The sequence below is a fragment of the Colobus angolensis genome, unplaced genomic scaffold, assembly GCF_000951035.1.
Source record: "Colobus angolensis palliatus isolate OR3802 unplaced genomic scaffold, Cang.pa_1.0 Scaffold182, whole genome shotgun sequence".
In the NCBI taxonomy this organism is placed as follows: domain Eukaryota; kingdom Metazoa; phylum Chordata; class Mammalia; order Primates; family Cercopithecidae; genus Colobus; species Colobus angolensis.
The window spans coordinates 2,667,088-2,688,900 of NW_012114955.1; the positions used below are offsets into that span (position 1 = coordinate 2,667,088).

Below are 21,813 nucleotides of genomic sequence, written 5' to 3' on the forward strand. Positions count from 1 at the left end.
AGAGACGGGGTTTCACCGTGTTAGCCAGGATGGTCTCGATCTCCTGACCTTGTGATCTGCCTGCCTCAGCCTCCCAAACTGCTGGGATTACAGGCGTGAGCCACTGCACCCGGCCGTCACCTTTACTTTCTTTTGATATTTTCCTGATACATCTTTTAAGATTTTAAAAAAAGAAAGATTACTAAGGTTAAAAAAACTCAATTCATTATTTTTTCTCTCTAATTTGTAAATATAAAGATATACAAGGCAGAAGAAATGACTGGAAAAGAGTAGGTACAAAGGGAGAGTTAATGTAAGAAAAAAAGTATTTCTTTAAAAATAAAAATTATACTTGATATTTTGGTGTTGTCACTTCTTTTGTACAAATAGAACATAAGCTTGATTTATCTGTTTTTGAAGCAAAAATACAATAGTATTTGACATTTTTTGTTTTAACAGTCCACAATGAAACTGCTACACACAACATTAAAAACATAGCAAGTAAACAGAATCACCCAGAAGACTCTAATACGCAAAATCACATGTAATACAAAGGAGACTCCAAGTCAATTAAAGGTAAAAATAATTTATGATATTGGGACTAGTTATCAATTTTAGCATAAAATAAAAATGAGTAAAATTATCATCTTATACTATAGTGGGGGGAAATCAATTCTGAAAGTGAGAAAATTTCTAAACTTAAAAACAGAGCAAACCACAAGGAGATAAACAGATATGACTATTAAACATTTAAAGTTTCTGTGTATATATATATTTTATACTCTATAATTAAATAGCAACCCAAGAAAAAAATATCAGATTATACAGACCCAAAAGACAAGTGAGTAAAGAACGAGAACTTCCTGATTTAGCTATGTGGCTTTGAAAGAAATCTTTGTTAAAAGTTACAATAGACTATTGTCATGTTTCTTTTCTTTTTGAGACAGAGTCTTGCTCTGTCGCCCAGGCTAGAGTGCAGTGGCCCGATCTCGGCTCACTGCAAGCTCCGCCTCCTGGGTTCCGGCCATTCTCTTGCCTCAGCCTCCAGAGTAGCTGGGACTACAGGCGCCCACCACCATGCCCGGCTATTTTTTTGTATTTTTTAGAAGAGACGGGGTTTCACTGTGTTAGCCAGGATGGTCTCGATCTCCTAACCTTGTGATCCGCCCGCCTTGGCCTCCCAAAGTGCCGGGATTACAGGCGTGAGCTACCACACGCAGCCTGTCATGTTTCTTATTAGCAGAGATTCTTTTTTTTTTTTTAAGTTAACTTGATGGTCAAGAGTGAGGTAAAACAAATTCTCTTCTACATTTCTGTGACAATGTAAATTGGTATAGTTCTTTTGGATAGACACTCCCATCCCAAATTTATGAAGAATTTTATGTACAGGGCTATTTAGTACACATTAAAAAGTTTTTTAAAAATGAAAATGACTTAAATATTCAAGAGTAAATTATGGTATATCCATTAGATAAGTATTAAATAGCCATTAAACAGATTATTTTTGTGCGGCAGGACTATAATAATTTTCCTTCTATTTTACTTTTCCAATTTTTTTTTTTTTTTTTTTTTGAGATGGAGTCTCGTTCTGTCACCCAGGCTAGAGTGCAGTGGCCGGATCTCAGCTCACTGCAAGCTCCACCTCCGGGTTTACGCCATTCTCCTGCCTCAGCCTCCCGAGTAGCTGGGACTACAGGTGCCCGCCACCTCACCTAGCTAGTTTTTTGTATTTTTTTTAGTAGAGATGGGGTTTCACCGTGTTAGCCAGGATGGTCTCGATCTCCTGACCTCGTGATCTGCCCGTCTCGGCCTCCCAAAGTGCTGGGATTACAGGCTTGAGCCACCGCACCCGGCCCCAATTTTCTATAAGGATCATTTAGTATCATCTTGTGAAAAATTATTTTTAAAAGTCGCATTTACCTATGAGTTATAAATTTTCACTACATATATACTTTTTCATAAAAATTTAACTTGTACAAAATTTTCAAAATTCTATTACCTGCCAAAATTAATTTTAATATTGGATAACCAGTAGTATGGAATTTCGTTACAAAGAAATATGTAAATGGATAAGGGCAGACAGTGTGTCCGGTTCATCTCCAGAGACTCCTCTTTAACTAGCAGCTATAGAGATGTCAGTCCAACACAGTAGCCACAGCATCTGAAATGACCACTCTTCTTTCAATGCCCCTCTTATAGTAATAGTTTTATGCTTCAGGAAGGAGGCAAAATTTCAATTTGTCAATCCAGTTTCTATTAATCCTAAAAATTAGAACAAAATTTCACATTACTGTGGGAGTGGGAATGAAAATTCCCACTATTCCATGGAAAGTGTCCATACTCAAGAATCATTTGTACTCATTGGGAAAAAAAAAAACCAACCATGTGACAATCCCAGTTTTTAGCTTAGAAGACACTCCAACATGATAAAACACACTAAAACTCTAAAAGGATATATAAAGGCCTCACATGAAGAAGGAAAGAAAGAGGGAAAACTTGAGTAAAAGCAACCAAAGTAAAAAATCATGGTTTCAACTTGTTTTAAAGACTTCTGAAAGATCGCAGGTGGTGAACCTAAGTTTGTTATCTCTGCAAATGCTAATTTTTTCTGTTTAAGATGCTGTGTTTGAGATATTGTGTTTTTTTTTAAAACTAGATATTCTTGGTTTTTAAATGGGTGTTCTGGGCAAGTCAAGTCTCAGTTTGCTCATTGATAAAATAAGTTTTGACTCATTAGGTGATTTTTAGTGTACCTCCCAATTCTAAAATAATGTGACTAGACAAGAGAAGAGAGTCATTACCTTATTATAACCACTGACAGGCGAGTAGGTCACTCCAGGGCTATAAGAACCACTGCCACCTGAGGACAGACCTTGCAGCTGAGGACTGTAACCAGTCATACAGCTGGTGGTGAACTTGGGACTGGTACTGGGTGAACGAGATGGGCTATAACTCAACACACTCTGACCCTGAATTGAAGGGGAAGGTGGAGCAGGAGGGATTTGGGTTGCTGCCAGATCATGTGGAGGAGTAGTCTGTACAACTAGAAGGAAAAAAAAAGCAACATATGTGTATGTACATACAAATAAAATTATATGAAAATATATTTAAGCAACTAAGTCTTTTTCTTCAGGGAAAAAAGTTAACAGAGTTACTTGGTTGTTAAATCACAGAATGTATTATTACCAAAGGACACAAATTAGGTGTTTACCATTTTCAGAGTGCAAAATTAGAAACTGGTTTCAACTCAGCAAGTCAGTCATTTAATTTTAATTGCACCTGAACAATGGAACAAACTTACATGAAATAGTTGACTGTATACAAGAAGGAATGACAATCATTGGTCATAAGACAATTTATTGTATCCTGCTTAAGATAGCTGATGTCCCCTCCAGCTCTGAGTCTACGAAATGGGAAAATTAAATTGAGAAAGATTTATTGTCAACCTTTTCCCCACCTTTGCAAGAGATGTAAAACACTCACCAGCTGTTTTCAACCCTAAAAGCGTTTGCTGTCCAGGACTAACAACCAGACTTGTTGGTGCCACAGTATATTTGAAATATCTCCAAAAATCAAATAAGGCATTAAGGCTGAAGAGAGATGCAAGAGCAAGCTCTGGAAGAGAACAATTTTTTTTTTTTTTTTAATAAAAGGGGGGTGAGGAGGGCATTTATTGGAGAACACAAAAACCTTCTATACTTAGCAAACTAACTAAAATTACCTTCTTATTCTTACCTTCTTATTCCTCATAAAAACTATAACTTAACGAATGTCTATTATCTGTAGGGCAGCTGGGCATGGTGGCTCATGTCCATAATATCAGCACTTTGGGAGGCTGAGGCAAGTGGATCACCTGAGGTCGGGATCAGCCTGGCCAACATAGTGAAACCTCATCTCTACTAAAAATATAAAAACTAGCCAGGTGTGGTGGCGCACACCTGTGGTCTCAGCTAGTTGGGAGGTTGAGGCAGGAGAATTGCTTGAACCTGGGAGGTGGAGGTTGCAGTGAGCTGAGATCCTGCCACTGTACTCCAGGCTGGGTGATGGAGCGAGACTCCTCAAAAAATAAATAAATAAATAAATAAATAAGTGTAGGTCATTTACTAGTGAGTTTCAAAACAGCACTAATCCTAGCAACCCTGTACAGTAAATATTTTCACCTTCATTTTAAATATAAACCAACACTCATTCAGAAGCCAAGTGACTCTTACAAGAGTATAGAGTGATTTAGTGAAGCCATGATTCTAACTGAGGTCTGCTGATCGCAAATCCCTTGCTCTCCCAACATGGCACACTATCTCCCTGTGAAAGACTTTAGATTAAAGTGTATAGACTATGACATTTATTTTAACATCCATAAAGACTCTTTATACCCAAGGACTATGGAAGGGCAGACAAGAAGAGAGGAAAGAATGTGACAACTGAGGAAGGCATCAATAGAGCAGAAATCTGGGCTGGTCCTGAAAGGTAAAAAGGTAGAGGCGCAGAAAGGGCATTTCAGGAGAGTAACAAAAACAAATCTCACTAACCTCTGAACCTATTTTTCTTCACAGAACTCATAATTACCTGAAGTGTTGTTTATTAATTTGATTGTCTAAGAGAATGTTCCTTTCATAACAACAGGGTTTTACCTTGCTCCCTTTCTGCTGTATTCCCAGTTTTTACAACCCAGCAGGCAGTCAAATACTTGTTGAATAAGGAAATGTATACTAAGCTGAATTAAATCTGAAAGTAGTTTTTCATTGATAAATGTAAGTTACAGTGAAAATTAATTACTTACCAATATACCAGAGGGGCCAGTATGTCACATTGTAATATGAACTAATCAATTTTCCAGTCCTGAAAAAAAATTAGAAAGGCTTTCCAATGAACTTAAAAACACCAAAAATCAAAAACAAACACAAAAACCTGTGGAACCAGTCACCAGCTTCTTAAATTTTCACTTTTTTTGGGCTGCTTCACTTACATTTCAGTATATATCATTCCAGCCATAGATACATTTAGGAGTCCCCAGGCTAAGACCACTTTTCTAGCCTCTGTTTCTTTTCTCATCTTGATGGTTCTGTCAATAAGGGAAGCACTAGGGTGTGCCTCCCCCTGCATCTATGAAAAAACAAAAAGCACAGGAATTAACCAAAAGAAACTATTGCTCTATTTAAAAACCAAATTTTACATCCCTTACAAAGGTAACTGAAATTACATATACCTTCTCTCATCTTCAAAATGTTTTACCAAAACTTTTTCCATTTTAGTATCAGTATATAAAAAGAAAACCCAAAATTATACATAACTTCATTGGCATCACAGTATAATCAACAGAGAAGTGGCTGGCTATTTATTCATTTAGAGACAGAGTCTTGCTGTCTCCCAGGCTAGAGTACAGTGGTGCGATCTCGGCTCACTGCAACCTCCACCTCCCGGGTTCAAGCAATTCTCCTGCCTCAGACTCCCCAGTAGCTTGGATTACAGGCGCCCGCCATCGTGCCCGGCTGATTTTTGTATTTTTAGTAGAGATGGGGTTTCAATATCTTGGCCAGGCTGGTCTCGAACCCCTGATCTTGAGATCCATCCGCCTCAGCCTCCCAAAGTGTTGGGATTGCAGGCGTGAGCCACCGCGCCCAGCCGTGGCTGGTTATTTAAGAACAATTTAAAACTTCCAATACATAAAAATGTCTTATTTTGTAATTTAAGGATTGATGATTATGTCTGGAAATACTTTGTATTTTGTTTTTGGGGTATGTTACAAGGACTAGGCAGAAGGCTAATTTCAGAAACTCAAAATACCAAGTTTTGGGAGGCTATATTCCATATCTCCTGTAAGTCATAAGGACTCTTCTACATCCTCATGCAGACGCCATTACTATCTAAACAACTCTGCATTTGGACGGCTGTACTCCAGGGCTCTCCCTTTTGTGTGTGGATAAAGGATAAGGATTTAAGTTTTAGAAGGGCACGTACTCATGATGGGGTAGTGAGGGGAGTAAGAGGGAGAGAGGGGAAAACGTGCATTGTTTTGGAACATTTGGGATTTATAATTCCTTTCTTCAGCTAGGCTCAACTCTTACAGACAGTGCAAAATTTGCTCCAGCGACAAGGAGTTGTATCCCACAGGGGACAGAGCAATAGCCTTCGCGCCACTCAGCCCCCGCGTCCCAATTTCCCAGTCCAGAGTTTCCCTCCCCGGCTCCTCGGCACGAACTTCAGCAACCCTATTGCTTCTTTCTTCCCTTCCCCTAGAGAGGCGGGACGCCTAGTCACATCCCCCCTTGGCTAAACCCCGAACAGATCAGGAGGCGCGGAACTCCCACAACCCGATTCCAAAACAGGAAGCACAAACATGACCCCGAAAACGCACCATGTCCTCTGGCTGGAAAACGCAGACTCCCGCCACTCTCTCTGGGCATGCGCGAAGCCAAGGGCAAGAGGGAGGTAACCGGCAAGCGGCTCTAAAGTTACCGGAAGAACTGGGCAGTCTCTTCTCGCGAGAAAGGGAGGGGTCGCAGGCCCTGGTTCTAGCAGCGTTACCAGGGAAACAGGTCTTGGTTTTGTGGCTCCCACTCAGCTGCGGGAGAAAGCTAAGCAGCAAAATTCAGAGAACCCGCAGTAAAAATAATTATAACGAGCTGAATTTTTTGTATCTATTAATATAATTTTAGCTTCCGTAGGGCATTTATGGACTCACATGTGTAAACTGATTAAGTAGGGTGGCTCACCGTAGGATAGAGTGGCGTGATAAAGTGGCCAGACACCATCAGTGACAAAGCATTTCTTTCTTTCCCCTGTGCTAAAACATCTGTGTCAAGAGTTCTGACCACATGTAAATTCTTTTTTTTTTTTTTGGTAGAGACGGGTTTTCGCCACGTTGGCCAGTCTGGTCTCTTATCTCCTAACCTCAAGGGATCCTCCCGCCTCAGCCTCCCAAACGCCTGCCGGCCTCCCACTGCCTTTTGGGATTACAGGCATGAGCCACCGTGCCGGCCTGAATTCTTAAATAATCTGTTTCATAGGGTGCAGCAGTAACAAGCACACCCAAAATTTGTTTTATTGAAGTTGCTGGTGGTTTTGAGATTAAAAATACTAACAACACGTTTTCCTATGTATTTTCTGGAAGAGCTTCTCATCCTGAGGAAAAGGTTGGGCTTTGTTTCATTTAGCACAAGTGTGCCGCTGAGCGAGGTGCAGGGATATAGAAAATAAGAGCCCCCTGGTTACTACCCAGAGGAGCTCAACCCCAGCAGAGGCCCAAAGATGCATTTCGAAGGCAGGTGAGGTGGGTACAGTGGGCCCCAAGGAGGCACGTACAGCCCAGCCCCAGCTCTTGTGAGCCTCCTGGAGGAGATGACGCCTTAGAGAGTCAACAGCCAGAAGCCCAGGGCCTGGGGATTTGTTCTGAAGTGTGCCTCTAATAAAAACATTAAGCCATGTCAAAATAAGCTACTGGATTATTATATCATGTATGCCCAATGGCCAAAGTTTTTCCTAAAATGATCCTAAGGTTAATACCGCGTGGTATTGTATATTAATGAAAATCGGCAGGTACCCTGTGCTCTTAAAGAGCTAACTTTTCTTAGCTAAGTTTTATCATTTTTAGATTGCTTTAGCAGCAATGTTGTTTTGCTCTAGTTTTAGATTTAGAGATGAACTAACTTGAAAATTGTTCAAAGTGAAAGGGCTCAAGGTACAGTCAAAATTAAAATACCAGCCGGACGCGGTGGCTCACGCCTGTAATCCAAACACTTTGGGAGGCCGAGGCGAGCGGATCACGAGGTCAGGAGATGGAGACCATCCTGGCTAACACGCTGAATCCCCGCCTCTACTAAAAATACAAAAAATTAGTCGGGCGTGGTGGCACATGCCTGTAATCCCAACTACTCTGGAGGCTGAGGCAGGAGAATTACTTGAGCCTGGGAAGCCGAGGTTGTGGTGAGCCGAGATGGTGCCACTGCATTCCAGTCTGGCCGACAGAGTGAGACTCTGTTAAAAAAAAAAAAATAATAATAATAATAATAATTAGAATACCGGGTTCCCACCTACTCTGTATGTGACTTTCCTAAGAAGAAATTGTATGCATGTGACATAGTTCATAGTAGTTCATAACGGGCACATCTGTGTTTTTCCCTCTTCATGTAATCTGTAAACTGTTGTGCATTTATTCAAGGCTTAAAAAAGAACACTACTGACCAAATGACAGTGAGCATTATGTATTAGGGCTGCCATAACGAAATATCATAGACAGGTGGCTTAAACAACAGAAATTATTTTTTTTTCATAATCTTAGAGGCTGGAAGTCTAAGATCAAATTGTCAGCAGGGTTGGTTTCTCCTGAGGCAGGTCTCCTTGCAGAGGGCCACCTTATATTGTGACCTTGATTTCTGTGCTCATGAATCCTTGCTGTCTTCTTATAAGGATACCAGTTGTATTGGATTAGGGCCCTACCCTTATGACCTCATTTAACTTTAATTACCTCCTTAAAGGCCTGGTCTCCAAATAGAGTCACACTGGAGGTGAGGGCTTCAACGTATGAATTTTAGGGAACACAGTTCAATCAGTAATACATTAGAACTGTCTATGATAATTTGCAATGGCATGATACATATAAAAGAGTCTGAATTAAAATGAGTGGATACAATAAACACTTAGATGTAAAGATAGGAAAATATAGTATATACAAGTTTTAGGAAAAAAAAATTAAGGCAGAATGCACCATATTGAGGTATGGGGGAAAATACCGTAAACATTCACAGAAGTAATTTGAATAAGCCTTCCACAAACTTAGAAATCCAAGAAGCATTTGTCAGTTCCTAGAACAGTTGCTTATTATATGTCATAATAAGTTGCCAAGGAAATTGTCATACATCATAGAGGGAGTGAAGTAGTTCCCAGTCATCTTTATCCCTTTGAGCATGGTTTATTTTTTGAGCAAGGAGCCATCATGGGAGACCTTTTTTCCTTATTGTCGGAGGTAGATCCTCCCCCCATACCTTTAAATTGTGCCATTCCAAATCAGGATTATGAATGCTGGAAGGATGACTCTTGTGGGACCATAGGGAACTTCCTGCTTTGGTATTTTGTCATTGTATTTGTCCTGATGTTCTTCTCTAGGGCTTCTGTCTGGGTAGGATATCTTTTTTTTCATTTTAAATAATATGTTTACTGTACACTAGGAAAATTTCCATAAAATACATTTACTATACTTTGATGAAACTACTTTTAAAAGTTGTTTAGTTTTAAAAAGAATGCAATCTTATTCTGCAGAATCTGGGAATATGGAAAAGGATGAAGAGGAAAATATAAAGCTACAGTTATCCTCTTTCCCAGAGATAACCACTGTTAACATTTTGGAGTATGTTCTTCCAGTTTGTTTTTTTTTCCTCTCTCTTTCCCAATATATCTCTCTCCATTTCTCTGTCTTTGATCTTACATGGTTGGCATTATATTGCATATATTTTCATATCCTGCTTTTTAAGCTTAATAATATATCAGAAATACTTCTCTAAATTATATTCACTCAGCAGCACTTTTAATGACTGCATAATTTTCTGTCTTTTGATTGCACCAAAAAATTCTGCAAGTTTGAAATATTCAGATTGTTTACAGTTTATCCATATGCTATGTAATGCTGGCATAAACCTCCCTGCTGGTTAATGACTTCCTAATCCCTTTTCTAGCCATGTGATTCTAATCAAAGATACAAAAGTTGTCATATTGATAGGATACATGCTGTAGGATTTTGGGGTTTTTAGAATGAGGCAATACACTTTCTGCATAGAATAAAATGCAGAGCTAGACTAAACAGAACTAAAGTCACCACTAAAATGCCATCGTCTTAAGAATGAGATATCCTACTTTATCAGGAATGTGATGCTTCCAACATATTATGAGTAACCAAGCTCTTTTTTTTTTTTTTTTTCTTGAGATGGAGTCTCACTCTGTCACCCAGGCTGGAGTGAAGTGGTGCAATCTCGGCTCACTACAACCTCCGCCTCCCGCCTCCCGGATTCAAGTGATTCTCTTGCCTCAGCCTCCCTAGTAGCTGGGACCACAGGCGCAAGCCACCACGCCCTGCTTATTTTTGTATTTTTAGTACAGATGGGGTTTCACCATGTTGGCCAGGCTGGTCTCAAACTCCTGACCTCAAGTGATCTGCCCGCTTTGGCCTCCCAAAGTGCTGGGATTACAGGCATGAGCCACCACGCCCAGTGGTAACCAAGCTCTTATAATTCGCTGACATGATATCCTTGCTGGTCATTAATACCAGGCTGATGATTAAGAAAACCACCATCAAGTAACATTATAGCCAGAGCCCTGTGCTGGCCGTGGTCAGTAAGACTTAGTGCTCTATGAGCTCTGGATGGGGTGGAGAAGGTTTGTTATGTCCATGCCAGCTGGATTCCATTCTAATAATCAAAGACTTTTTGATAACCACCACCTCCTGGTGAAGAAGAACTTTCATCTAAAGTCTAAATGCTTCTTAAGGTAAATACTTTGCCAAAAGGAGATTTAGAATAGTGATAACTTATATGTGTCTTAGACTCCCTAGCTAAGTATATTGAATTTGTCTGGCCTGGCAAGCAAAGCTACTTTAGAAAATTAACAAAAAAATTGAAATTGATCAGTGGCAATTTCATCATGAATTAAGAGGTCCAAGCTATTTTTTTTTTTTTTCTTTTTGAGACGGAGTCTCGCCCTGTTGCCCAGGCTGGAGTACAATGGCATGATCTCAGCTCACTGCAACCTGTGCCTCCTGGGTTCAGGCGGTTCTCCTGCCTCAGCCTCCTGAGTATCTGAGATTACAGGCGTGCGCCTCCACGCCCAGCTAATTTTTGTATTTTTAGTAGAGACAGAGTTTCACCATGTTGGCCAGGCTGGTCTCAAACTCCTGATCTCGTGATCCACCCGCCTCGGCCTCCCAAAGTGCTGGGATTACAGGTGTGAGCCACTGTGCCCGGCCCAGCCTAAGCTATTTTTCTGCTCCCTTGCTTGCATCAGCTCTCGGGAGTCATGCAGCCTTGAGCTTCCAGGACCTCAAGAGAGCATGTGGTCCAGCCTTCTGTTTGTAGGCAAGTAAGTTATCATTAACCCTCCCCCACCCATTTTTTATTGATAAGGCCCAAGGAAATTAAGTGACTTGTCCAATGTCACAAAAGTGTTAGTGACAGAAGAGGAATATACCCAGATTTCCTGTCAAATTATTTGTTTGCATCAAAGCATAGTCTGAAATGTCCACTTAGATCTACTCAGTCCTGATTAAAACCTTAATTATGTTTGAAGTTTCATCTTTCACTTTACACCCTTGTGACGGCTACAATCTGCTGGGCTGCTTCTTCTGAAGGCTCCCAGATTTGAAATCTGAGAACCATATGAGAGCTAGTAAAGGAGGATGGAATTTTTCCTTCACTTTGAACTTTTTCGTTTTCTCTGCTAAACTTTGAGACTTTATTTACAAACTTTGAGGTAATGGTAAAAGTGCGATGGAAATGTGGTAATTATCCTCCAACACGAAGCACACTGATTTCCTCTGAATTTGCCACTTTTTAAAGCGGCATTCACCCTTTTGCTTTCAGACTATAAATACTGTATTTAGTTTATATTTTTATTTTATGTTTATTCATATTGGTAATGTGGTATTTTTCTGGACAATAGCAATCCATACTCCTTATTTTGCTTATGTGGAAACTGAGCTTAAGAGGTGTTAAGTGGCTTGGAAAAATCAGAGTTGTTAGTGGCAGAAAGAGAGCCACGGCCCACATTTTCTACTCTGCCCCTCAGGGCAGGCACTCCTGCTGTTTTCACTCACTGAGTCACACACAAAGACAGTTAATAAAATGCTTTTCATAACCACAGTTCATATGATCCCACTTAGTTTAATGCAAAATCTTTCTTTTGATTTTGTGGTTATGTTTTGATTTGACATCAAATGTGAGAGCTTTCTGTGGAAATGATATAAACCTAATAAGTGTTTTTAAACACCTTCTCCCGTCTATTACAAAAGTACACGTTATATAGAAAATGTGGAAATTATAGGGCAGAAGACAAAACAAAATAAAAATCACTCCAGATTATGTAGAAATAACCAACTACTGTTAACTTTTAGGTTTATAAACTTTCAATTCTTTTAGGTTTTTTCCTTTTCTAGAACATAATCTAAGTGATACATATTAAATTTAAAATATTTAAGCCCCTTCCAAAAGCATTTTTTAGAAAGTGGTATCTTTTTTTTTTTTTTTCTTTTTTTTTTAAGACGGAGTCTCGCTCTGTCACCCAGGCTGGAGTTCTGTGGCGTGCTCTTGGCTCACTGCAAGCTCCACCTCTCAGGTTCACGCCATTCTCCTGCCTCAGCCTCTCGGGTAGCTGGGACTACAGGCGCCGGCCACCACGCCTGGCTAATTGTTTTTGTATTTTTAGTAGAGACAGAGTTTCACTGTGTTAGCCAAGATGGTCTCAATTTCCTGACCTTGTGATCCGCCCGCCTCGGCCTCCCAAAGTGCTGGGATACAGGCGTGAGCCACCATGCCTGGTCAGAAAGTGGTATCTTAAAAAAGAACTCCACTTTCAAGATTTTTGGAGAATGATTGCTGTAACCCAGAAAACAAAAAGGCACCTCATTAAAGATGCTTGCCTACCATTGCAGAGATCAGATATTAAGAAAAGAATGAGCCGAGGATCTTAGATTGCAGTTACAAATACCCAACTATGGCACTTTTCATCCCAAAGAAACTGGACTTCCACATAAATTCATTTTTTTCCTAATTGTAGACAATTTGAACAAATTGGGAGAGAAAAAGTCCATTTCAACACTTAAAGCCAACCATAGCTATCATTTTTTATGCTCCTTAAAGTCTTTTTTTTTTTTCATATTTTAAGCTAATTTGTGCTCATGCTTATATACAAATTTGCATCTTGATGTAATACCATACCCAGTATGGTCGCACACTTATTTCCTCATATTATGACATACCTTTATTATAATTTTACAACTGTTTATTATATAATTGTACCATAATTTACTTAAACCATTGTCTACTTTTGAATTTTATATTATCATAATTATACTGTGATGAATGTTTCTGTGCACAAAGCTTCCTTCTGAGGGTTATTTCTTGCTGATAGATTCCCGGAGAGAGAATTATATGTCAAAGGCGCTAATGAAAATTTCTAGTTTTTGTTATTTTCTGAAAGGGTTGGTTTATATCTGTGTCTTTTGGCAAAATCACTTTCAGCATCAGAAAATGGGACACTAATCTGAAAAATGGGACAAATATATTTATGGAGTATTGGGGGGGCAGAATATTTGAAACTGGAACTATTCAAAGAAATCCATTTCTTCTGGTTGCCATATTCACAAATAATATATTATGATTACATTTTGGAGGAAACTTTCGGAGGGATTAAGGAGATATTAAGTTCATGAATTCAGGTAAAGATCTTTGTGTATGGTAGATGTCTTCTATCTTACAGAACTATCAATAATGTACCCTGATCAAACATCCTTTAAAAACTAAACTAATCTGGGCCGGGCACGGTGGCTCATGCCTATAATTCCAGCACTTTGGGAGACCAAGGCAGGCGGATCACCTGAGATCAGGAGTTTAAGACCAGCCTTATCAACATGGAGAAACCCCATCTCTACTAAAAATACAAAATTAGCCGGGCGTGGTGGTGCATGCCTGTAATCCTGGCTGAGGCAGGAGAATCGCTTGAACCTGGGAGGCAGAGATTTCAGTGAGCCGAGATCGCACCATTGCACTCCAACCTGGGCGTACAGAGCAAGACTCCGTCTCAAAACAACAACAACAACAAAAAACTAAACTAATCTGAGTACTATCAAAATTTTTTAAACACTATTTCTCTGTAATGTGAATGGGTACAGGAAAGCTTTATAAGCTATAGCTCCTTATCAGTGTTATTTTCTCTCAAGTCTGTTCCATTTTGTTTGTTTCAAAACATTTTGGTACATTCTGCTATCGAAGCATAGTCTTGATGGAAGTGGAAGTAGGATCGCTATAACAGGAACTCAATACATACTGAATTAACTTATTATTTAACTCATTAAGTACTTGTTTAAACTGAATGTTTAAAAGTAGACATTGTCAGACCAGGCCTGGTGGCTCACGCCTGTAATCCCAGCACTTTGGGAGGCCAAGGCAGGCAGATCACTCGAGGTCAGGAGTTCGAGACGAGCCTGGCCAACATGGTGAAACCCTGTCTCTACTAAAAATACAAAAATTAGCCGGACATGGTAGTGGGCACCTGTAATCCCAGTTACTTGGGAGGCTGAGGCAGGAGAATCACTTGAACCCGGAAGATAGAGGTTGTAGTGAGCTGAGATCATGCCACTGCACTCCAGCCTGGGCAACAGAGTGAGACTCTCCAAAAATAAATAAATAAATAAAATAAAATCAGACATTGTCAATGGGCCTTGGCAATAGTGTTTTATGACAAGTACATATTATCATAAAACAACTGAGATCACTCTTACTAACCTATGTTTCTGAAACAGATGTCTGAGGATAAAAAGGATGAAGGCAGTGGGACAAGTACTTCAGTAAAGAAAGGTGAGAACCAGTGCCTATTTGGTATTCGGCTATGAGGGGAAGAATATGTGTGGTGTTGCATGCCTGTAGTCCCAGTTACTCAGGAGGCTGAGAAAAATGAAGAAAGAAATTTGTGCTGAGTGTGGAAAGCAAACAACAGAGATGAACAGCTTAGAGCATTGTCAGACTTTGCACACTAGAGAAGGCCCTTTGGGATTGGGTGAGTTTTTGCTTTTGGACTCCCTAATGCAGAGGGACAGTTTAGCTGCTTAGCAAGAAGCTATGAATTACTGGGAGGTGGAGCTCAAGTTCTTTTTTCACTCCTTAGCACTCTCCCTTCACATTGCTTGCCCTTCCCACACCCTCATTGTTAGTGCTATTACAGGATTATGAGCTGTCTATGACATCTTTTTCAACAACCTATAAGCAGTGGTGTGCTGGTAAATGTTTAACAACTGGCTCTCCAAAACTCCTGTGTGTACATATGCTTACTAAAAATTTTACTGATATAAAGGTTGCATGTCATCTCAGCACCCCCGGAGGCTGAAGTAGAAGTGCTTGAGGCCAGGACTTCAAGATCAGCCTAGAGAACATAGCAAAACCCTATCTCTTAAAAAAAAGAAAATTAGGGCCAGGTGCGGTGGCTCACGCCTGTAATCCCAGGACTTTGGGAGGCCAAGGCGGGCAGATTACGAGGTCAGGAGATCGAGACCATCCTAGCTAACATGGTGAAACCCCATCTATACTAAAAATACAAAAAATTAATTGGCCGGGCACGGTGGCTCAAGCCTGTAATCCCAGCACTTTGGGAGGTCGAGACGGGCGGATCACGAGGTCAGGAGATCAAGATCATCCTGGCTAACACGGTGAAACCCCGTCTCTACTAAAAAATACAAAAAACTAGCCAGGCGAGGTGGCGGGCGCCTGTAGTCCCAGCTACTCGGGAGGCTGAGGCAGGAGAATGGCGTAAACCCAGGAGGCGGAGCTTGCAGTGAGCCGAGATCCGGCCACTGCACTCCAGCCTGGGCGACAGAGCAAGACTCCGTCTCAAAAAAAAAAAAGAAAGAAAATTAGCTGGCATGGTTGTTTGCACCTGTGGTGTCAGCTACTTAGGAGGCTGAGGCAACAGAATCACTTGAGCCCAGGAGTTCGAGGCTGCTAATGAGCCATGATCATGCCACTGCACTCCAGCCTGGGCAGCAGAGCGAGTTCCTGACTCAAAAAATTAAATTAAAAAAAATTAAATAAGTAAATATTATATCACACCATTTATAAATAATAAAATATACAATACTCCTTATGGCCAATTTCATATAGACAACTGATTCTCACAAAACGCTCTCCTTGATTTTTGCCAGACCCTTGCACCTTAGCCAACTATGGCTGCAATCGATGAACAAGTATAGTTTCAGCATGAATGTCATTTTCCTCTAAGCTAAGGAGTGAGATGAAAGCGAAGCAGAAGGTAGATGTATGTTGGAACTTAACTTTTTTTTTTGAGACGGAGTCTCGCTCTGTTGCCCAGGCTGGAGTGCAGTGGCCGGATCTCGGCTCACTGCAAGCTCCGCCTCCCGGGTTCACGCCATTCTCCTGCCTCAACCTCCCGAGTAGCTGGGACTACAGGCGCCCGCCACCTCGCCCGGCTAGTTTTTTGTATTTTTTAGTAGAGACGGGGTTTCACCGTGTTAGCCAGGATGGTTTCGATCTCCTGACCTCGTGATCCGCCCCTCTCGGCCTCCCAAAGTGCTGGGATTACAGGCTTGAGCCACCGCGCCCGGCCGGAGACGGGGTTTCAACGTGTTAGCCAGGATGGTCTCGATCTTCTGACCTCGTGATCTGCCCGTCTCGGCCTCCCAAAGTGCTGGGATTACAGGCCTGAGCCACTGCGCCCGGCCCCGGAACTTAACTTAGTTGTCAGTGATGTGAGTGACTTCTTTGCTGGAATGGATAATCGTTCTAAAATACTGGAAGAATATTTCCTCATTTTGCAGAGTTAGTCACAATGTAGTGGCTACAGGGATGACAGTAAAATGTAATATGCATTAGTAACATGTTCTCCATCATTTTCTTAAGCCTAGACAATCAACAAAACCATACATCAAGCCCTGATGTTTAGTGTTTGCTGATTTTCATGGTATAAATACTTCTACCAAAGCTGATTTTAAGCTACCCACAGCATGTCATTGAACATGGAGTTGGGAGGAGATGTGCAGTAGTGTATCCTTAACATAGAATTTCTGCCAGGCACGGTGGCTCACACCTGTAATCTCAGTACTTTGGGAGGCCAAGGTGGGTGGGTCTCCTGAGGTCAGGAGTTCGAGACCAGCCTGGCCAACATGGCAAAACCCTGTCTCTACTAAAAATACAAAAAAATTAGCTGGGCATGTTGGCATGTGCCTATAATCCCAGCAACTAGGGGGGCTGGGGCAGGAGGATCACTTGAACCTGGGAGACAGAGGTTGCAGTAAGCCGAGATCATGCCACTGCACTTCAGCCTGGGCAACAGAGCAAGACTCTGTCTCAAAAAAAAAAAAAGAAAAAGAAAACACAGCATAGAGTTTCCAACATCCAAATACAACAGACATAAAAAACCAGAAGAGCACACAGCATAATCAAATGTAATAAGATAATTAGGAAGTGATAGGTTTTGAGTATTTATTACCTCTATTTTTATTAATTGAATGTATTTTAAGTTGGTATAATTTAGTTTTTAATAATGGCTATGTTTAACTATCTCACAAAATTACTGGAAGTTTATCAGGTCTTCTGAGCGGGTACAAGCCAACTTTAGCACACCACTACATAAAGGAAAGATCCTTCTTAGTTCCTGCTCCCCAAATCACATTCATATACGTGCTTGAATCTTTAAGAGTTCAATTTTCAAAGGAAAAGAAGTGTTCTTCCCTGGAAAAGTTTAAAGATCTTTTCCTTTGATATTATGTTTAGCATCCACAAAACTTCAAAAGTGATATGTCAAGCATCTATCTAAGCTCTCTGGTCTGCAGGAGTTGGGATATGGTACTGGAAAATGCAGTCAGCTGCCAACACTTGCAGGTGACTGGAGAAAAGCAATGGCTTGACAAATGGCTACTAAGAGTGAGCTATATGTGCACAGGCTTCTTAAGTAATAGGAATTTATAGTAACCAACAATGTTACTAACTTGATATGTTTCATTGGTTGTTAGCAAGCAAAGAGACTTCCTACAAGTGGCAAAGCAAAGACGGTGCCTGGGATCCCTCACAGACAATGAAGAAACCAAAGCAGAACCAACTTACTCCTGTAACCAACTCAGAAGTAGCTTTGGTCAATGCCTATCTTGAACAAAGACGAGCCAGGCGCCAGTCTCAGTTCAATGAGGTGAACCAGAACCAACATGACAGTGATACTACAGAGAGTGGCAGTGAAGAATCTAACTCAGAAGCCTCCTCGTGGAAGGAGAGTGAAAGTGAACACCACCCATCACCAGACAGTATTAAGAGGAGAAAAATGGCTCAGAGGCAAAGGAATCTGGGAAGTTACCAAATGAGTGAAAGGCACTGCCTCCACTGCAAAGCCATGAGAACCAATGAATGGTTGGTGCACCATTCCCAACAAAAGGCTTCAGTAACACCGCCAATGAAAGGAGACAGTCAAGAGGAAAGTTCCCTATCTGACATTAACACGAAATTTAGTAAATTTTGAATTTTATCACGTTCTTCTCTCACTTGAAGCCGAATGAAAGAGATGAATAAAACATGAAAAATCACCAGAGCTCTAGGTGAGGAGACTTTTACAACAAAGTCTCTCTACCAACAAACAAAAACATACTTGGAACCCAAGAGGTAAAATCTCACACAATTCTTTGTTCAAAAAAAAGGCCATCGAATGTGTTTATGGCACCGTTAGAACACCGAAGATCTATATCTGCAATGATTTTTTAATTTGAAATAGCACAAGACAGATATTTTATGTCTTGAGTGTATGTATTTTGTTTATGTCTGTAATACGAATATGAAAGCTCTTTGAAAATATATTATTTATGTTGAGAAACCACTTAAATGTATTCAGATGTTTTGCTTATCTGACTGACTGAATGAACTAGGTGAAGTTGGTTGGAATAGAATTGCCCCATCCTGTCTAGGTTTGACCCTATAAGAACTGTATCGCCACACATGTCAGCTAGGGGCTAGTGTGGAAGAGAAGCTCAAGAGGCTGGAATAAGATCTGATTCCTGGAGTAGGGAGACGAGGCAGCATGACCCAGAAGGCAGTTGGGCAGTGGGCTACCCACGGTTGTCGTCCAAAGTGCACGGCAAATGTTAAAGGAAAAATTATTCTGACACTTACCAAAATGGTCAGGAGGACTTCATTCAAGACTCTATTGCAATAGGGAGTAGAAATTGAGCTCCACTCTGAATACAATAAGGACAAGTGGGGATTTATAGCCAGGAGCAGGAGGAGGACATCGCAGGACGGGAAATTACTAAAGAGAGACATCAAACATAGGGGGATTCCTGCTAAAGTGACCTAACAGGATTCATGCTAAAGGCAGGCCAAGGACTTACACATCAAAAGTGGAGAATGAAGCCAGGTGTGGTGGCTTACGCCTGTAATCCCGGCACTTTGGGAGGCCAAGGTGGGTGGATCACCTGAGGTCAGGAAATTGAGACCAGCCTGGCCAATGTGGTGAAACCCCACCTCTACTAAAAATACAAAAATTAGCCGGGTGTGGTGGCATATGCCTGGAGTCCCAGCTACTTGGGAGACTGAGACACAAGAAAAGCTTGAACCCAGGAGGTGGAGGTTGCAGTGAGCTGAGATTGTGCCACTGTATGCCAGCCTAGCCGATAGAGTGAGACTCTGTTTAAAAAAAAAAAAGTGGAGGATGAGAAATTTGATTAGTTATTAAGGATGGGGAGACTCTCGATAAACTTATCCAGTAGGATTCTTGACAAAATTGGGTTGGGCAGGTCAAAGACAGGATGGAGTCAAGATTGAGTCCTACTTAAGAAGAGGGCTCAGAGGAGCCTGAATAAAGTTTGGCCAAAGAGGGAGTCTTTGTCACAAATTAGGCATAACCTAGGCATAGTTGGGGCTAGGTTTTCTAGTTAAGTGGGGCCCCCAGGTGTGGGGAATGTAAGCAGGCTTAAGTAAATGGGGGTCAATCTGGAGATCATCTTCCCAGAATAGAAATGGGAAATAGGGTGGATGGCAGGACCCCAGCTGGGATAGAAAACAAGGCCCAGATCCCAGAGGAGAGGGCTGGCAAGCACAAGATGAAGCAGCAGGGACTCTCATCTTGTGGCTACAGTTCAAAGCAGGGCCTAAGTCTTGGGGGAAGCTGGGTGCAGTGGCTCATGCTTGTAATTCCAGCGCTTTGGAAGGCCAAGGCAGGCAGATCATCTGAGGTCAGGAGTTCGAGACCAGCCTGACTGACATAGCGAAATCCCGTCTCTACTAAAAAATACAAAAAATTTGGGCAGATCACGAGGTCAGGAGATCGAGACCATCTTGGCTAACATGGTGAAACCCCATCTCTACTAAAAAGACAAAAAATTAGCCAGGCATGGTGGCAGGTGCCTGTAATCCCAGCTACTTGGGAGGCTGAGGCAGGAGAATGGCGTGAACCTGGGAGGCAGAGCTTGTAGTGAGCTGGGATCACGCCACTGCACTCCAGCCTGAGTGACAGAGTGAGACTTCGTCTCAAAAAAAAAAAAAAAAGCAAAGCAAAAAATTAGCTGAGCATGAGCATGGTGGCACATGCTCATAATCCCAGCTACTCAAGAGGCTGAGGCAGGAGAATTGCTTGAACCTGGGAGGTGGAAGTTGCAGTGAGCTGAGATCACGCCATTGCACTCCAGCCTGGGCAACAGAGCAAAACTCTGTCTCAAAAAACAAAACAAAACAAACAAACAAACAACAACAACAAAAAAACCTCTGATCTCCGAACGCTCAGGGATACTGATTTGAGTAATAATAATACTTCGGTCTCCTGCAAGCCAACTTGAGGCCAGGAGTTCGAGATCAACCTGGCCAACATGGCAAAAACCTGTCTCTATTAAAAATATAAAAATTAGCCAGGCATGATGGTACATGCCTGTAATCCCAGTTGCTTGGGAGGCTGAAGCAGGAGAATTGTTTAAACCCAGGAGGCAGAGGTTGCAGTGAGCCGAGATCATGCCACTGCACTCCAGCCTGGGTGACAGAATGAGACTCTGTCTACAAAATAAATAAATAAACAGAAAGTAAGTGTATCACACATAACAAGGGTAAGTATTAAGTGTATGTATGTAATGAATTGCAATGTAAAATGTATTTCTTATTATGTGTGATAAGAGAAAAGGGCTGAGCACAGTGGCTCACATCTGTAATCCTGGCATTTTAGGAAGCTGAGGCAGGAGGATCACTTGAGCCCAGGAATTAGAGACCAGCCTGGGCAACATATAAGACCCCTGTCTCTATAAAAATATTTAAAAATAGAAAAAAAAAAGATAAAAAACAAAAGTCACCACTCTAGAGTAGTTTTCTTTGTAGATTTTCCCGTATCATCCAGCGATACCACTAAATTAGTGAAGACAATATCGCTCCATGCTTTCCCAATTGTATGCTAGGAATTAGTAAATCCTTAACCACACTATAGGATAGGCCAACTGTCTAGATTAGTGAAAAGCTTGAATTAAATTATACTACTTTAAAAGAACTTCAGGTTTATTATTTTCAAATACAGAAAGTGGAAGCAAGCTAACCAACTGTTGCCTGGTACACAGGGCTGGGTTTCGGCTTGGTGAATAGACAAGAGTTATTTGTAACTGACATTTCAAAGAAGCCTAAGAAACAGGCCAGCCTTTGTTTAAATCATAATTACCCTGTTTGTATGTAAAAAAATACTTCTACAGCTTTTCAAAACAACTGGTTCTTTTAAGCAGATAATTATTCTCCTTCCAATCTTGTTTACACTACTATTCAGAACTTCAGTGAACTTTTTTTTTTTTCATAGATAGTACAAAGGTTAACTTCAGCCAGCCCTTCCTCAAATTATCACAAATTCCCAATTAGTGGATTCTAAACAGGGTTTCCCTGTAACAATATGCCGAAGACTTGCATGATGTGTTTTTTATTGCTTTGAATAACATCTGACAAGTTTCCAAGTACCGGGCCACCTGGATATTGTCTGTCAGGAACATGTGGTCAAAGAGGTGGGTGGGAGGGTGGGGGAAATATAAATCAGGCCCATACATTCCTATACCATTAGAGGAAGACAAAAGGAAGAAAATGCTTTTTTTTTTTTTTCAAGTATCTATTACATACCAACTGAATCTTA

General features: G+C 41.0%; 2 protein-coding genes across 4 annotated transcripts in view; one reads left to right on the top strand and one right to left on the bottom strand.

Moving 5' to 3' along the window:
* Positions 1–8,352, bottom strand: part of TMEM209 (transmembrane protein 209) — a 42,909-nt gene extending 34,557 nt beyond the window's left edge. For 2 of the 3 annotated variants that reach the window (XM_011939601.1, XM_011939599.1), the window contains exons 1-5: positions 6,335–6,454; positions 4,946–5,082; positions 4,760–4,818; positions 3,463–3,594; positions 2,781–3,022 (exon numbers count right to left, since the gene is read on the bottom strand). In XM_011939601.1, coding sequence (XP_011794991.1) covers positions 2,781–3,022; positions 3,463–3,594; positions 4,760–4,818; positions 4,946–5,082; positions 6,335–6,337 — 573 coding nt within the window. In that variant the 5' untranslated portion in view covers positions 6,338–6,454. Of the gene's footprint in view, positions 1–2,780; positions 3,023–3,462; positions 3,595–4,759; positions 4,819–4,945; positions 5,083–6,334; positions 6,455–8,160 lie in introns of those variants that run through there. The other variant, XM_011939598.1, reaches the window with a different exon arrangement.
* Positions 8,353–8,866: 514 nt separating this feature from the next.
* On the top strand, positions 8,867–18,546 carry SSMEM1 (serine-rich single-pass membrane protein 1). The gene is made up of 3 exons (XM_011939602.1): positions 8,867–9,094; positions 14,480–14,534; positions 17,699–18,546. Exons 1-3 carry the CDS (start codon positions 8,912–8,914, stop codon positions 18,193–18,195), a joined length of 735 nt encoding a protein of 244 aa, XP_011794992.1. The 5' UTR covers positions 8,867–8,911; the 3' UTR covers positions 18,196–18,546.
* Positions 18,547–21,813: the final 3,267 nt, after the last annotated feature.

What these genes read in the sequence shown, in the direction of transcription:
- SSMEM1 (XM_011939602.1), top strand. Translation starts at nt 8,912, where the DNA reads ATGGGAGACCTTTTTTCCTTATTGTCGGAGGTAGATCCTCCCCCCATA. An exon ending in TCTCTAGGGCTTCTGTCTGG is followed by an intron (nt 9,095 to 14,479) that starts GTAGGATATCTT and finishes TTTCTGAAACAG; the next exon opens with ATGTCTGAGGATAAAAAGGA. An exon ending in AAGTACTTCAGTAAAGAAAG is followed by an intron (nt 14,535 to 17,698) that starts GTGAGAACCAGT and finishes ATTGGTTGTTAG; the next exon opens with CAAGCAAAGAGACTTCCTAC.